Source organism: Hemitrygon akajei, chromosome 3, assembly GCF_048418815.1.
Source record: "Hemitrygon akajei chromosome 3, sHemAka1.3, whole genome shotgun sequence".
Classification (NCBI taxonomy): domain Eukaryota; kingdom Metazoa; phylum Chordata; class Chondrichthyes; order Myliobatiformes; family Dasyatidae; genus Hemitrygon; species Hemitrygon akajei.
The window spans coordinates 193,905,469-193,922,583 of NC_133126.1; the positions used below are offsets into that span (position 1 = coordinate 193,905,469).

The 17,115-nt window shown below is 43.3% G+C and overlaps 1 protein-coding gene across 1 annotated transcript; it reads left to right on the forward strand.

The window, feature by feature from the left end:
• Positions 1 to 836: 836 nt before the first annotated feature.
• On the forward strand, positions 837 to 6,722 carry LOC140724617 (extracellular calcium-sensing receptor-like). The gene is made up of 5 exons (XM_073039039.1): positions 837 to 1,121; positions 3,105 to 3,941; positions 4,050 to 4,277; positions 5,607 to 5,730; positions 5,818 to 6,722. The coding sequence occupies exons 1-5, from the start codon at positions 864 to 866 to the stop codon at positions 6,720 to 6,722; spliced, it is 2,352 nt and encodes a 783-aa protein (XP_072895140.1). The 5' UTR covers positions 837 to 863.
• The last annotated feature ends 10,393 nt before the right edge of the window (positions 6,723 to 17,115 follow it).

Consider the following 17,115-nt stretch of genomic DNA (forward strand, 5'->3'; position numbering starts at 1 on the left):
ATTAATTACAATAAACGGTAAGGCAGTCCCTGTTTTGATTACAGTGTCCAAATGGAGTGTTTCAGCTCCCTGTCATCGCAATTGAAAGGTTTTTGACTGGATTTTGTAACATTTGCTGTTATTCGTGACTTAGAAATCTTAGCACTGTGCTGAATGAGTCGTGGCTGTTGTCTAGAAACCAGACAGGAATGATACAAATGTCAGAAAATAAAATTAAATTTATTTTAAATGTTAACTTCGATAAATTTGCTAAATACGTGCTGAGTGAGGCTAAATGGCAAATAATAGCCGCAACGTGGTCACAAAGGCAGCGGTCCAGACAGCCCACCTAAGGGTTCCTCCCCAGACATCTGCTGTTCATTTCCCGCTACAGATGCTGCTGACTCGCTGTTCACGAAGCAGTTAATCTTTATTTTCAAGCCAGTACTTTTTAGAGACATATAATGAATGTGCTTTCAGAGTGCTGTTTTTCAGTGTCCACCACCTACTAATTACAAAAATCGTCCACGTGCTACATCGGATGAGTACGTCTGCTTGAAGAAGCACACCAGAGTGAAAAGGAGCACACAAAACCTGGACATTCTCACTTCTCTCATTTCCCAAAAGGCAGAAGATCGAAAATTCTGAAAACATGAACCGCCAGCATCAAGGACAACTTCTACACCATTGTTCTAAGACTAATGAACAATAAAATGGAATCTTGACCTCACGGTGCCCTCGTTATGGCTTTGCACCTAATTGCCTGCCTCGAATACACTCTTTCTGCACATGTGACAATGATAAACCTATTTCCCAGTTCACTAATTTGCCATTTATCTTTTTCATGCAGTTTTGAATTTCGCCCATTCCGTTTTATTCAGGCGATGATATTTGCGATTGAAGAGATAAACAGGAGTCCAGTTCTTCTTCCAAATATTACACTGGGCTACAGGATTTATGATTCATGCAATCTACCTCACTTCTCAGTGAAAGCAGCTTTCGAACTGTTCAACGGACAGGACGCAGCATACACGCAGAAGTCCTGTCCCCCACGCTCATCCGTCCCCGCCATCGTGGCGGAATCGGGATCGTCGCAGTCCCTGGCGGTTGCGGCGTCAATAGGTCCGTTCAGAGTCCCCATGGTAAGACAATTCTTTTAATGCTATGGTGATATTATTCTCTTCTCAAGCCGTCATAGTTAATCTCCGAACGTAAGAAAGCGGCTCCAGATACAAAACAAGGTGCCCTTATTTTATCGTGGTGAATAAGGATTTTCAAAACTAGATATTAGTTTATTACTTCCGAGTGATTCAGTGTGTGTGTGTGTGTGTGTGTGTGTGTGTGTGTGTGTGTGTGTGTGTGTGTGTGTGTTTGTGTGTGTGTGTTTCTCACACCCCCACCCCCTCAGTTTGAGTGGCCATCATGTGGATGGTGAGGAGCTGGGTGAAATCTATCACTAAGTGAGCTAGTCTTCCTCAGCTTCAAAGAAGTAATCGGTGGATTTTTGACTAGGGAGCGGAGGATGCAGGACTGTGGTTTTTCTCTGCGTCTTCCACACATTTCCCCCATTGGGGGCTGAATGAATTTGCAGAAGAGGTTTTGGTGTGGGGATGTTGGTGGGAGATAAGGAAAGTGAATCTTCCGGCGGTAGAAAGACCCTCCCACCTCCTCCTTACGCAGCAGGGCCGAAATGTTCAAGTTATAAGGGTGGGGTCTATGAGTTAAAATACATCTATCGCAGGTCTCTATAATAAATTGCAGTGACTAATGAGAGGATCATCGGACTCTCTCTTCCAAGACCGCCGCGTACGCATTATCAATTAACCCCCTCCCATCTGCTCTTCAATCTCCCTGGCTCCCTACCATCAGGCAGGAAATGCCGCAGGATTAAGACAATGGATGATAGGGTGGGAAGCAGCTTCTTCTCACAGGCCGTGAGATGACGGAACTCCCTGCCACCACCTAAGTCTCAACGCATATGTGGCACCAATAGCCTTATGGCGCATTTGGCGGTATTTTTTGCAGTTTCCTTCGCACTTGTGTGTTTTTACGCGATGCTGAGTTGCTAGTTCAATGCTCAAGCCAGCACCGATATAAAGCGTGCAGGGAGCGGACCGGAATCAAACCCGGCGCTGATACCACAACCGGCTGGCTACCAGTAGCTGTAAACATTTTTTAACTTGGATCGTAAATGCACCTAATTATTCGTTAACTTATTCGTGGTAACGTTACTTTATATTCTTTCTCTCTCTCTCTCTCTCTCTCTCTCTCTCTCTCTCTCTCTCTCTCTCTCTCTCTCTCTCTCTCTCTCTCTCTCTCTCTCTCTCTCTCTCTCTCTCTCTCTCTCTCTCTCTCTCTCTCTCTCTCTCTCTCTCTCTCTCTCTCTCTCTCTCTCTCTCTCTCTCTCTCCTCTCTCTCTCTCTCTCTCTCTAGATATATATATACACATTGAAATTTAAAAATAGCAAATACTGACTGCACTCATACAAAGATGGTGATGGGTTATTGTTCGACTGATATTGTTGGCACCATTGTCTATATAAAATCGAGATGTCATAAAAACGGTAAATGCATAACACTTCCGCGGAGTAGGAGACTTAAGATATAAAAGGCACACATTTAATTTAAGACAGAAAGATTTCAAAGGAACGTGAGCGGCAGCCTTTTCACACAGAGCACAGCGAGTGTTTGGACCGAGCTGCCGATGGAAGTGCCTGGGTCAGGTACAATTAAAAAAGATAAAATGAAACTGGACAGGTACATAAATTGCAATGGCTTAGAGGCACACAGGCCAAATGTAGGTAAATGAGACTAGCTTAGTGGGCATATAGGTTTGCGGAGAGGAGTGAGCCGAAAGGTCTGTGTCCATACTGTACAACCTTTTACCTGTATGGAACAGGTGAGAGGGATAGAGCGCAAGTGGAGTTAATGGGAATAGCTTAGTGGGCATTTAGGCTAGTAGAGAGCAGTTCGGCCGAAAAGTCTGTGTCCATTCTATACTGTACATGCATGGAATACGCCAGTGTAGCACTGTGAACGTAGATACAGGTCTTCGACAGGACTTTATTCCCGACATAATGTCGCTGTCTGTTTTTCTCTCTGCTTCCCTTGTGGTTTCTGACCAGGTTAGCTATTTCGCCACGTGTGCCTGTCTCAGCAACCGGCGAAAATTCCCTTCCTTCTTTCGAACGATCCCAAGCGATTACTTCCAAGCTAAAGCATTGGCCCAACTCGTCAGGCGGTTTGGGTGGACATGGATTGGAACGGTAAGGAGCGACAACGATTACGGCAACTTTGGGATGCAGGCCTTCACTGAGACGGTTCAGCAGCTCGGAGTTTGCATTGCCTTCTCTGAGTCTTTTCACCGGACGTATTCGAGAGAAAGGTTACTTCATGTTACTCGGGTTATTCGGACAGCGTCAACGAAAGTCGTGGTGGCTTTTCTCACTCAAGCGGACATGGACAGTTTATTGAAGGAAATTGTTCGACAAAACATTTCTGGCATCCAGTGGGTGGGCAGTGAAGCGTGGATAGCAACTTCGCTTCTATCTCCAGAGGAGAACAAAAGGTTCGTTACTGGATCCATCGGGATCGCCATCCGGAAAGTGAATATCCCGGGTTTCAAATACTTCTTAACGGATTTTCATCCGTCTGTCTATCCCGGTAATCTTTTAGTTGAAGAATTTTGGGAAAAGATCTTCGGTTGTAGACTGAAAAGAATAGATAATAATACAAGAAGCACAGCGGCAACGGCAAAGTCTCGTCAATGTACAGGAACAGAAAGCCTGAAGACTGTGTCTAACACCTACACGGACACATCTCAGCTGAGGGTGACCAACAAAGTTTACGAGGCTACTTATGCTATAGCCCATGCACTTCACAATATGTTGTCGTGTAAAAGTGGCGAAGGTCCATTTGTCAATCAGTCTTGTGCAAACATTTCAACTTTTCAGCCATGGCAGGTACGTAGAATTACCAAGTTATTCAGGAAGTCCAATTAAAGCTAGAGGTTTATGCAAAATGTTGGGTTCCCAATGGCATTTTTCATCGTCTGTGTCTCCCTCTAGTAGGTATTGCATTACATGCAATCGCTAAATTTCACAACTAAGGTCGGGGAAAGGGTAAATTTCAACGAAAACGGAGATTCGGTGCCTACGTACGATATTGTGAACTGGCAGGTGAATAGCGAGGGGAATGCCGCTGTTTTGATAGTCGGAAATTATGACGGATCCGCGCCATCAGAAGAACAGGTCATGATAAATGTCGGATCTATTGTTTGGACTGGTGGTCGCACAGAGGTAATACATAAAAACGTGTTTCCTGTTTTTCATAATCTAATTCAGGCATTTAAGAGCTAACGAAGGGCCAAAGTTCCTTCTGTTACATATCATCATGATTCAGATTGCTGATGTCACAATACAGCTGAACTACAGGCGGTCCGCGGGTTACGAAAGGCCGAGTTCATGACAGCTCTACTTAATAAAAAGTTCCATGACATTATTAAGTCCAAAAGCCCGCCGTACCTGCACGACTTCATTCGAGAGGGGAACATCGAGTTATCTGTTATCTCTATCTCTGTCCGCCAGCCTCTCTCTCTCTCTCTCCCAGTCTCTCTCTTTTTCTCTCTCTCTCTCTCCTCTCTCGCACTCTACCTCGATCTTTCTCCTCCTCTCCTTTTCGCTCTCGATCTCCTTGTGTTTCTGTCTCCACTTTTAGTAATTACTCTGTAGTATCGGACCATATTTTGATGCTATTTAGTACAATAGTGTGGCAGTGTGTTGTGCCTGCCGAGTTACTTTGTGTGTTTTTTAACTTCCGGACAGAATCAATTTACGAACGTCTTTTAAAAACGGCAGCCATTCGTTACCCGGGGGCAATATGTATATGGATGGCTAACTTGTGCGTTCCTAACTCTGGAATGCCGTATATGTATAAATTGCTAAAACTAGACGAATGTTGGCAGATATAGAATCTACTCGAGGGTCTAAAGCTCTGGCAGACATCATCGTATCAGAAACGCATGTGGTGCTACAGGCACCCTGTAATTACCAAGTGGAAATTTATTTTCCATTTGAAAAATATGGGAAAAAAGATTCTCGGCCCTTACAATTTCTCCGAATTGCACCCAGAAAAATGTACGACGAGTTTTCTGACGATTTATTCTCCATATACAAAAGTGTGTAAGATCAACTAAGGTACTGATTTTCCGAGCCATAGAGTGATACAGTCGAGAAACTGGCTCTGCGATCTAACTGGCCCATGCTAAACAAGGTGCTATTTGGCCGCACGGCCCATATCCCTCTAAACTTGCCCCATCTAAGCGTCCAAACGGTAAGATCGATCAATTATTGCAGCTGCCTAAACCGCCTCCTCTGTCAATTTTTCCCGATACCTACAACGCGCTGGTCGAAGAAGATGCCTATCAAGTCAATTAAGCTCTCTCTCTCTCACACCTCACATTAAACTTATTCCGGTAGTGATATTTCCTCTGCGTAAGGAAATTGCCCCTCAGGTCCCTTTTAAGTTTACCGATGCTACACTTGAAACCCAGTAGCTTTTCTGTCCCACCGAGTGATATTTACTTCCAAAAATATATACATTAATGCGTTATTGTTCTTTGCCATGAGATCCCTCAGGCAGTTTGTTCCAACAGCTGTTCCCCTGGAACAAGAAAAGCAGCTCGCAAGGGACAGCCTATTTGTTGCTTCGATTGCATTCCGTGCGCCGAAGGTACGATCAGTAACGCCACAGGTATGGACAAGAAACATCTTTATTGTTCTAGTGTCTGCAGGTGTCACCAGTTCGCCTATAAATCAGCTTTCCCTTTCTTCCTTCAAGATTCAATTGAGTGCATGAAGTGCCCCAGCGATTCCTGGCCCAACGACCGACAGGACCAATGCATACAGAAGCAGGTTGACTTTCTCTCATTTGCCGAGGTGATGGGGATTGTTCTAACGACGCTGGCATTGATCGGAACTTGCTTCACTGCCACGATAGGTGGTATTATCTTGTTTCACAAAGACACTCCGATCGTAAAAGCAAACAATGCTGAGCTCAGCTTCCTTCTTCTCCTCGCACTGAGCTTTTGCTTCCTCTGTTCAATCACATTCATTGGCGAGCCATCGGCGTGGTCCTGTATGTTACGTCACACCATGTTTGGTGTTACTTTCGTCCTTTGTGTCTCCTGTGTTTTGGGCAAGACTATTGTTGTGCTGATGGCATTTCAGGCAAAACTACCCAGTAATAACGTGGCCAAGTGGTTTGGTCCCCCACAACAACGCCTCACTGTGTTTCTTCTTACACTTTTACAATGCTTAATATGTACTGTTTGGCTCGTCAAATCCCCACCCCTCCCCGTCAAAAATATGGCCTATTCGAAAGAAGTGATTCTTCTAGAATGTGACGTGGGTTCCGAAGTAGCATTTTACTGCGTCCTAGGTTACATTGGGGGCCTGTCATTGGTTTGCTTTGCCGTTGCCTTTTTGGCACGAAATCTGCCGGACAATTTCAACGAGGCGAAATACATTACATTTAGCATGTTAATTTTCTGTGCTGTTTGGATATCTTTCATTCCAGCTTACGTCAGTTCTCCCGGGAAATTCACTGTGGCAGTGGAAGTTTTTGCAATTTTGGCTTCCAGTTTCGGCTTACTTTTCTGTATCTTTGCACCTAAATGTTACATCATATTATTAAAGCCGGAGAGAAATACAAGGAAACATTTGATGGGCAAAGTGCCTTTGTGAAAGCTTTGAGTAGCATTGATGTTAATGTTCTGGTATTTGTTTATTATTGTCACAAGTACAGCGATACAGTTAAAACAGGTCGTATGCGAGGCACAAGATCATAACGATGTGACTATGAGGCTGCGAAATAAATTTGTCGATAAAGAGTACTTCTGATATAAAATCTTGTCCACTTTACTTAATCTGTGCTTCTTCAAAGTTACTGTCATTGAGGATTGTAAATGGGGAATATTGATGATGTACTGTGAATGTACCCATGTTGTTACAGAGCAATAAATATAGAACCATAGAACATTACAGCACAGAAACAGGCCTTTTGGCCCTTCCTGGCTGTGCCGAACCATTGTTCTGCCTAGTCCTACTGAATTGCACCTGTGCCATATCCCTCCATACATCTCTCTTCCATACACCTGTCCAGAGGTGTATTTCATCTGGCAGCTCATTCCAAACTCCCTACACCCTCTGAGGTGAAGAAGCCCCCCCCCCCATGTTCCCTTTAAACTTTTACCCCTTCACCCTTAACCCATGACCTCTGTTTCTTTTCTCCCCTAGTCTCAGTGGAAAACGCCTGCTTGCATTCACTCTATCTATACTGATTATAACTTTATACACCTCTATGAAATCACCCCTCATTCTCCTACGTTCCAGGGAATAAAGTCCTAACCTATTCAACCTTTCACTGTAACTCAGTTTCTCAAGTCCCTTCTCTGCACTCTTTCAACCTTATTAATATCCTTCCTGTAATTAGGTAACCGAAACTGCACACAATACTCCAAATTTGGCCTCACCAACGTCTTATACAACCACACCATTACATTCCTACTCTTATACTCAGTACTTTCATTTATAAAGGCCAATGTACCAAAAGGTCTCTTTGCGAACCTATCTACTTGTGATGCCACTTTTAGGGAATTATGTATCTGTACTCCCTCTGCTCTACTGCACTCCTTAGTGTCCTACCAGTTACCTTGTATGTTCTACCTTGGTTTGACCTTCCGAAATGCAATACCTCACACTTGTCCGCATTAAACTCCATCTGCCATTTTTCAGCCCATTCCTCCAGCTGGTCCAAATCCCTCTGCAAGCTTTGAAAACCTTCCTCACTGTCCACTACACCTCCAATCTTTGTATCATCAGCAATTTTGCAGATCCAATTTGCCACATTATCATCCAGATCATTGATATAGATGACAAATAACAATGGACCCAGGCACTGATCCCTGTGGCACACCACTAGTCACAGGCCTCCACTCAGAGTAGCAATCCTCCACTACCACTCTCTGGCTTCTTCCATTGAGCCAGAATTAAATATATATTTAATTCGTTCCCAATCAAAAAGTATCCTCGATTTACTTATTGGTGGATAGATCCATGATTCAAATATTGAGAATGTAATGCATTGTCTGACAGGCGATAGATTTATAGTGAGCAGCTATACTGGAAACATACTAGCTTTATTATTTTATCATACAGATGACGGGACAAAATAGATATTTTAAATGACAGACACAATGGAACAGTTTCGACAGGCATTGAATATTCGCTCTTTTTTTTTAAGAGTACAGAACCACACCGCTACCACCACCTCCGTTTTTTTTTCATTGAGAAGTGACTTCTTTTTAATGAACAATGTGCATATTCTTCGCTAAAAGAGATTTGAATGAAAAATGCGTCATTTGCGTATTTTCCCCTCTATCGCCAACATTAAAGAAATCTTAGATACAGAACGAATTTCCTCTAAACGCAGTATTTTATATTGTGTTACCCTGACTGAGGAGAATATGAAATAACGGCAGGTGTTTCACTTAACCGTGAGTTACCACAGGGCAAACGTTTTTCTCATCTCAGTAATATATGGCCAGCATGGTCATGTAAACTACTCTCAGCTGACGTTGCGCCTGAGGTCCCACACCGCCAGGTCCAAGTATAATTCCTTTTCAACCCTTCGGTTTTGAAACAAACTGCACAACCCCAATCACTGCAGTTTACTAACACTGTGATCGCTTTGATGACTTTGCAGCAAAACGGACTTCCTTATATCTTTGTTCCAACTGAGTTTTCTTCTAACTTTTATGTTAATATTTTCTCTGACAATTCTGTTTCTATGACGTTATGACCTTATGATTCTGCGAGAGGGAATGGGCCATATTAATGTGGGTGGTCAGTGGGAGAGGAAGTAGATTAGTGAGAACATGAGATAGCAGTGAGTGGCTTATTGATATTAGCAGGGCAATTTGCGAATGCGTTTTAAAAGCATAAGGGATTCTGCACATTTGAAATACAAAATGATCAGAATGAATTTACATATGTGATATGGCCAAAGATGTACTGATCAATGCAGTGCACTATGACCAGCACAAGTCCGTTAGTAAGTATCTGCTATTGCCCACCTACCTCAAGATTCGACGTGTTTTGCGTTCAGAAATGCTCTTCTGCACACCCCTGTTTTAACGTATGGTTATCTGAGTTACTGCCGCCTTTCTGTCAGCTAGATCAAGTTTGGCCATTCTTCTCTGACCTTTCTCAGTAATAAGGCATTTTCACCCACAGACGTGCCGTAGATGATCTTGTTGCACGGTTAGAGATTGGCAGGTATAACGTTATGGGCTTCACTGAGCCGGGGTGGAAAAAAATGATCATACTTGAGAGCTTATCATCAAAGGATACACGTTCTATCGAACGGACAGGCATGTAAGCAGAGATGTTGGCGTGACTGTGCTGATAAAAAAAAATTGAAACTAAATCCTTAGAACGAGGTGACAAGATCCGAAGTTGTCGAATCCCACTGGGTAGAGTTTTTAAAAAACCTGCAATAGGTTAGAAGCAGAAGGGAAGTATATGTAGGACTCAGAAAAGTAGCCAGGAGGTCAGCTACAAAGCCATGTCAAAAAGCAATAACACAATAGTCTTTGGGGGATTTTAATTTGCAGATAGATTGGGAAAATCAGGTCCGTGCTGAATCCCAAAAGAGGGGAATTGTAAGATGCCTACTAGATGGCTTTATTTCTAGAGAAACTTCTTTTGAGCCTGCTAGGTGATCACCTTTGTCGGATTGGCCATTCTGTAATGAGCTGAATTTTATATAGGAAGCTCAAGGAAAAAGAACGCTTCGGAACCAGTAAGGATAACACGAAATAATTCATCCTGCAATTTCAGATGGAGAGCGAAAGTCGGCTGTAAAAGCATTACAGTGGAGTAAAGGGAATTACAAATGCATCAGACAGGAACCGGACAAAATTGATTACAAGGGGACACCAGCAAGGATGACAACTGAGTAGCAGTGGCTGCAGATTCTAGGAACAATTTGGAAGGCGCATGATAGGTGCATCCCAGACAGGAACTATTCTAAAGACAGGATGACGCAACCGTGTCTGACAAGTGAAGTCATAACTAACGTAAAACAAAAAGAGGTTGTATAAAATGGAGCAAAATGTAATGGAAATTAAGCAAAAGTTAGAGCGTTGGGAAACTTTTGGAAACCAAAAGAAGGCAGATAAGAAGACCATAAGCAGTGAAAAAAATATATGAAAGCAAGCTATCCAATAATATCGCAGAGGATACCAAATGTTTCTTCAGATATATAAAGAGTAAAAGGGAGGAGAGAGTAGATATCTCACGGCTGGAAAATGATGCGGAAGCGGTAATAATGGGGAAAGAGAAATGACAAACGAACTGTTGAAATATTTTGCCTCTGCCTTCGCTGTTTGCCGAAAGTTCGAGGATGCCAGGGTGGAAAGGTAAGTGCTATTACTGAAGAGAAGGTCCTTAGGAAACTGAAAGGTCTGAAGCTGGATGTTAACTGGACCAGATGGAGGCTAGCTGAGGACAATGTGGAGGCATTAATAATTATCATTCTACAATCCCTAGATTCTGTTTTGTTTTCGGAGGACTAGAAATTGTAAATGTCACTCCATTCTTCAAGAAGGGAGAGAGACAGAAGAAACGAAACTATAGGCTAGCTAGCCTGACTTCAGTGATTGGGTAGACGCTGGAGTCGATTGTTAAGGATGTGGTTTCAGGGTACGGAGGCATATGGTGTAACAGGCCAAAGTCGGCAAGGGAAATTCTTGCCCGAACAATCTATTCAAATTTTTTGAGGAAATAACAAGCAGGATAGGCGAAATGGAATCGGTGAATGCTGTGCACTTGAATTTCAACAGGCCTTTAACAAGGTGCTGTACGTCAGCTTGCCTAATAAAATAAAGGTCCATGGTATTACAGGCAATATACTAGAATGGATACAACATTGGCCGATTAGCAGGAAGCAAACAGTCGTAATAAAGGGAGCCTTTACTGATTGGCTACCGGTGACTATTGGTGTTTCCCAGGGTTCGGTTTGGAATGTCCTTTATTTATGTTGCATGTCCATGATTTGGATGACCCAAATGATACCGTTGTGGCCACGTTTGTGGACGGTACGATGATCGTCGCGGGTGTGCACGTGGTGTTGAACTAGGAGGGAGGCTGCGGAAGGACTCAGACAGATTGGGAGAATGGGCAAAGAAGTGGCAACTGGAATATAGCGTCGGGAAGTATATGGTCATGCACTTTGGTAGAAGGAATTAAAGCATAGACTATTTTCTAAACGGGGAGAAATTCAACAATCTAGGGGGACCTGCTGGAAGATTCCGTAAAAGTTAATTTCCAGGATGAATCGGTGGTGATGAAGCCAAGTGCAATGTTGGCATCCGTTCTGAGAGGACTAGAATGTAAAAGAAAGGATGTAATGCTTAGGTTTTATAAGGAGATGGCGAGGTCTCGCTTGGAGTATTGCGAGTAGCTCTGAGTCCCTTAGTTAACAAAAGATGTGCTGACATCGGAGAGATTTTCAGAGGCAGTTTGTGAGAAGGATTCCCGGAGTGAAAGGCATATGAGGAGCGATTGATGTATCTGGGCCTTTACTCACTGGACGTTAGACCAATGTTAATATCAGTGAAACCTATCGAATGTTTAAAAGCCCAGATAGAGTGTATTTGGGGAGGATGTATCCTGCAGTGGCGGAGTCTAAAAGCCGCCTGCACATCCTTAGGATAGAGGGACATCCTATTTGAACAGAGATTAGAAGGAATTTATTTATCCAGCGAGGTGGTGAATCTGTGGAATTCGTTGCCATATGCGCCTGCTAAGTCCAGGTCAATTGGTATATTTAAGGCGCAGGTTGACAATCTCTTGTTTATTTACGACGTCAAAGGTTACGGGGATATGACAGGAGAATGGGTTGAGAGGGAGCTATATCAGCCATGATGTACTGGCGTGGTAGACTCAATGGACCGAGTGATCGAATTCTTTTCCTACGTCTTATAATCTTATGGTTTTATGGATTATCGTGCCAACCATCATTTTCAGTAGATGAGACTGCGGCTCCACGTTCTGTGGTTCCAGTTTCTAGTGTTCGGGATATCTGATCTCCCGGGTGCGACTGAAAACAGCAGCGGATACTGGTTTGGGTTAGCCGTCTCCTGGTCTCACAAACCGTCCTCCTCATACATCATGTATGTTTCAATATTGCAAGGCCATCCTAGGATCCCACAAGACAATGCCCATTCGACTGACATTTGAAGTCGAGCCGATATTCAGTAAGGAAATCCATATTCAAACATATTTGTCATTTTGCTGGACCTCGAGGAAAGGAGAGCGGACCTTGTGAAGGAGCAGGTTCCTGCTACTGGGACAAATTGATCAAAGTGAGGGTTATTCACAAACGCCATCTTCACCCAAAAACAGGTGATCCCGGATCTTCCAGCAGCAGATTGATGTTCTGGTTGTTTAAAGAAAGAAAGCCGGTCCGATTATTAAATCTGAAGATATTCGTGGAAAATGATCACTTTCCTCATGCCAGTCCAGGATTTTTAAGATTAGCTTCTCTTCCTCTTTCCTCATCCTCTGGGATAATTGGTTTGTCGCCAACAGTGCATGGAGAATTCTAAACTGGCCCTTTGTCCCCTTGTCTGTTTTACGGTTCTCTCCGTTATTCATGCACCACGCCGTTTTCCACTCATTTCCTTGTCGCTTTGAGAGTTTTGTCGAGAGGTGGACCCATTTGTTTCTCATTTTGTGCTCTTTTTTGGGTACGACAAGCTTTCTAAAGTTTGAAGTTCGCCCAGCAGGGGAGCCGAAGACGGAGGGGAAAACGCGAGTGCATGGTCTCCAAAGAAAGAATGCGAAAACCGCTTATCACACGGAGATCAGACCTGAAGACATTTTCCACTAACTCTGTCGCTGCTTCCCTTCGTACTCATTATCCACAGCGTCCGAGCCACGATTTTCTTATGATCGTTTTACCCCTGATGGACTCAGGTAATATGATTACTACAAGTCCGTTTCATTAGCTTAATGTCGTGAATGAGGGCGGGGGGCACGATTGATGTGCGGACCAGGCCCTCATGCTGCGGTGCCTCCTGTTACAACCACTCGGCAAAGGTGATCCTAGGAGTAATGTAGGAAAAAATACAGTAGGTTGGGGCTGGTCCTGGTGGCCAGCTCTTCCATCGGTGCTGCTCTCCATTGTTCGCTCTCTGGAAGTCTACGACTGATCCAGCGCTAGTTGAGGAAATGCTGCCTACTTGTTCTTACAGAATCATGTCTGCAGAAAAACATCCTATGCACCATTAATGTTCAAGCCATGCTACTCAGCGTGTACAAATATTATTTTGTGGCTGCATGTGCTCTCGTTACTATGTGAGCTACGTGCTGAGTGTGAACGTATGCATCATGTTCTGCACATTTGCTCCAGACGGACGTTATTTCGTAGTATACATGTGTATAATTGACTGACAATTAACTTTGAACTTCTTCACCACCCACCTACTTGCGGTGCCACTTTTCGTCTACTGTGCACTTTCTCTGCAAAGGCCTTCTAATCCACAAAACTTGTCAATGGCGTCCCATTCACAGTACAGTTTCTACCCTCTTGTGAGTGTCCGACATTCATCACCTCATACTCATCAAATTCGAAAATCTCTTGCCACTCTTCAGTCCATTCACCTACCTGATCAGGTCCACCCACTTCACTGTCAACAAAACACACAAATCAACATCAAGACCCCTTTGCTATCAACAATACTCCTGATTACTGGCTATCAGAGTTTTCATCCTGGGAGAGGATTGGGAAGGGTTTCAAATCATTGATGAGTGTTGGAAATTCTATGTGGCTGCTAGTCGAGGTCTGGGACTGGGACCATTGTTACCAGTCTCTGAGCTGAGTTGGATAAGAAGGTCAAGGAACACTCCGTCTACAAGACTGTTCAATAATTCGTTGTGATTCAATTTTTGGAAATAAAGTGGATTTGACGAACTCTAGAGGTTTTGCTGATTTGTGCAATGAGTATTGTGGGGCAGCAGTGTGCTAATTGTCTCAAAATGGGAATAACCAACGATGGGATCCAGCTAATGAGTTTTTCCGGACTCTGAGTAAAGGAAGTCGAGTTCGTCCCTCTCAGCCATCCATTGTCCACAGACCTTAGCCTTTGTCCCTTCAGATGATTACCTTGTTTCCGTTTTCTGGTCACGGTTGCATCTTTCACCCCGACTTCATCTATTGTGCATTCTATTCCTCAAGTACTTGCTCTGTGAACAGACTATTCCTCTTGACAATTTCGATACTTTTATCTGTCAGCCTGATTTAATGAACACAAAAGATCTTCCGGAATACGCACGAAGTTCTAGATGAACTCAGGATTTCAGGCAACATCCACGGAGAGGAATAAATAGTTGACGTTTCAAAACCAGTATTAGTTTTATGATGAGAAGGGAAACCTTGAGAGGGAATGCAAGATTAAGGTGGCACAAAGAATAGTAGATGCTTGAGATGGTCTGGCGGGGTAATTAGAAATTAGAATATTAGAAAACCCACAGCACAATATAGACGCTTCGGCCCACAAAGTTGTGCCGAACATGTCCCTCCCTTAGAAATTACTAGGTTTTCCTGTAGCCCTTAATTTTACGAAGCTCCATGTACCTATCTAAAAGCCTCTTAAAAGACCCTGTCGTATTCCGCCTCAAACACCATTGCCGGCAGCCCATTCCAGGCACTCACCACTCTCTCAGTAAAAAAATTACCCTTGACATCTCCTCTGTACCTACTCCCCAGCACCTTAAACCTGTGTCCTCTTGTAGCAACCATTTCAGCCCTGGGAAAAAGCCTCTGACTATCCACACGATCAATGCCTCTCATCATCTTGTACACCTCTATCAGGTCACCTCACATCCTCTATCGCTCCGAGGAGAAAAGGCCGAGTTCACTCAACCTATTCTCCTAAGGCATACTCCCCAATCCAAGCAACACCCTTGTTAATCTCATCTGCACCCTTTCTATGGTTTCCACATCCTTACCTAGTGAGGCGACCAGAACTGAACACAGTACTCTAAGTGGGGTCCTGGGTCCTATATAACTGCAACATTAGCTCTCGGCTCCTAAATTCATGTCCACGATTGATGAAAGCCAATACTCCATACGCCGTCTTAACCACAGAGTCAACCTGCTCAAATGCTTTGTGCGTCCTATGGACTCAGACCCCCAGATCCTTCTGATCCTCCACACTGCCAAGAGTCTTACCATTAATACTATATTCTGCCATCATGCTTGACCTACGAAAATGAACCTTTACACTTATCTGGGTTGAACTCCATCTGCCAATTCTCAGCCCAGTTTTGCATCTTATCAATGTTCCGTTGTAACCTCTCACAACCCTCCACACTATCCACAACACCTCCAACTTTTGTGTCATCAGCAAACTTACTAACCCATCCCTCCACTAACTCATCCAGGTCATTTATAACAATCACGAAGAATAAGGGTCTCGGAACAGATCCCCGAGGCAATCCACAGGTCACCGACCTCCATACAGAATATGACCTGTCTACAACTACTCTTTGCCTTCTGTGGGCAAGCCAGTTCTGGATCCACAAAGCAATGTCCCCTTGGATCCCATGCCTCCTTGCTTTCTCAGTAAGCCATGCATGGGTACTTTATCAAATGCCTTGCTGAAATCCATATATACTACATCTACTACTCTTCCTTCATAAATATGCATAGTCACATCCTCAAAAAATTCAATCAGGCTCTTAAGACACGACCTGCCCTTGACGAAGCCATGCTGACTACTCCCAATCATATTTTACCTCTCCAAATGTTCATATGTCCTGCCTCTCAGGATCGTCTCCATGACTCTACCAACCACTGAGGTAAGACTCACTGGTCTATAATTTCCTGAGCAATCTCTACTCCCTTTATTGAATAAAGGAACAACATCCGCAACCCTTCAATCCTCCAGAATCTGCTCTTGTTATGTGCATCGAGGTCCAGTGTTAACATTTGTTCTTGAACCATAAGGCCATAAGATAAAGGAGCGGAAGTGGGCTATTGGCCCATCGAGTTTGCTCTGCCATTTCATCCAGCCATTTTCCCTCTCTGCCCCACATTCCTGCCTTCCTCCCAATATCCTTTCTATCCCTGACCAATCAAGAACCTATCAACCTCTGCTTTAAGTACACCTGATGAATTGGCCTACGCAGCTTCACCATTCTCTGGCTCAATACATTCTTCCTCATCTCTATTCTAAAAGGACGCCCCTCCATTCTGAGGCAGTGTCCTCTGATCACAAAGTCCATCACAATAGGCAGTATCCCCCCACATCCACTCTTTCGATGCCTTTCTCCATTCGATAGGTTTCAATGAAGTTGCCCCCAATTTTGCTGAATTCCAGTGAGGGGATGCCCAGAGCGATTAAACGTTCCTCATATGATAAGCCTTTCGATGCAGGAATCATTTTGGTAACATCCTTTGAACCCTCTCCAATGTCAATACATCCTTTCTTAGATCAGGTGCTCAATATTGCTCACAATAATCCAAATGCTTTATAAAGGCTCAACATTACATCCTGTTTTTATATTCTAGTCCTCTTGAAATGAACGTTAACATCGCTTTACGTTCCTCACCACAGATTCAACATGCAAATAAACCTTTAGGGAAGCATGGAGGACTCCCAGGTCATTTTATACCTCAGACATTTTTAATTTTCTCTAAATTTAGAAAATTGTCTTCGCTTTTATTTCTTCTAACAAACTGCATGATCATTCCTAGAATGAGAATCAGTATCAGGTTTATTATCACTGGCAAGTGACGTGAAATTTTTTAACTTAGCAGAAGCAGTTCAATGCAATCTATCATATATCAGAAACAGAAAAAATAATAAATATAATAAAACATAATAATAGTTAAACAAATAAATCCATTACGTATATTAAATATATTTAAAATAATGTGCAAACACAGAAATACTGCATATTAAAAAGGTGAGGTAGTGTGCAACGCTTCAATGTCCATTTAGGAATCCCCGAAATATATTATATCTCCTTCTTCTTTGCCCATTCTCATTTGTTCTTCTGCAGCCTC

Bases quoted from the DNA above. Each gene is read 5' to 3' on its own strand.
- LOC140724617 (XM_073039039.1), top strand. From the start codon at position 864: ATGATATTTGCGATTGAAGAGATAAACAGGAGTCCAGTTCTTCTTCCA. The intron at 3,942-4,049 runs GTACGTAGAATT...TCCCTCTAGTAG, and splicing joins CAACTTTTCAGCCATGGCAG to GTATTGCATTACATGCAATC. The intron at 4,278-5,606 runs GTAATACATAAA...CTTTGCCATGAG, and splicing joins GGACTGGTGGTCGCACAGAG to ATCCCTCAGGCAGTTTGTTC.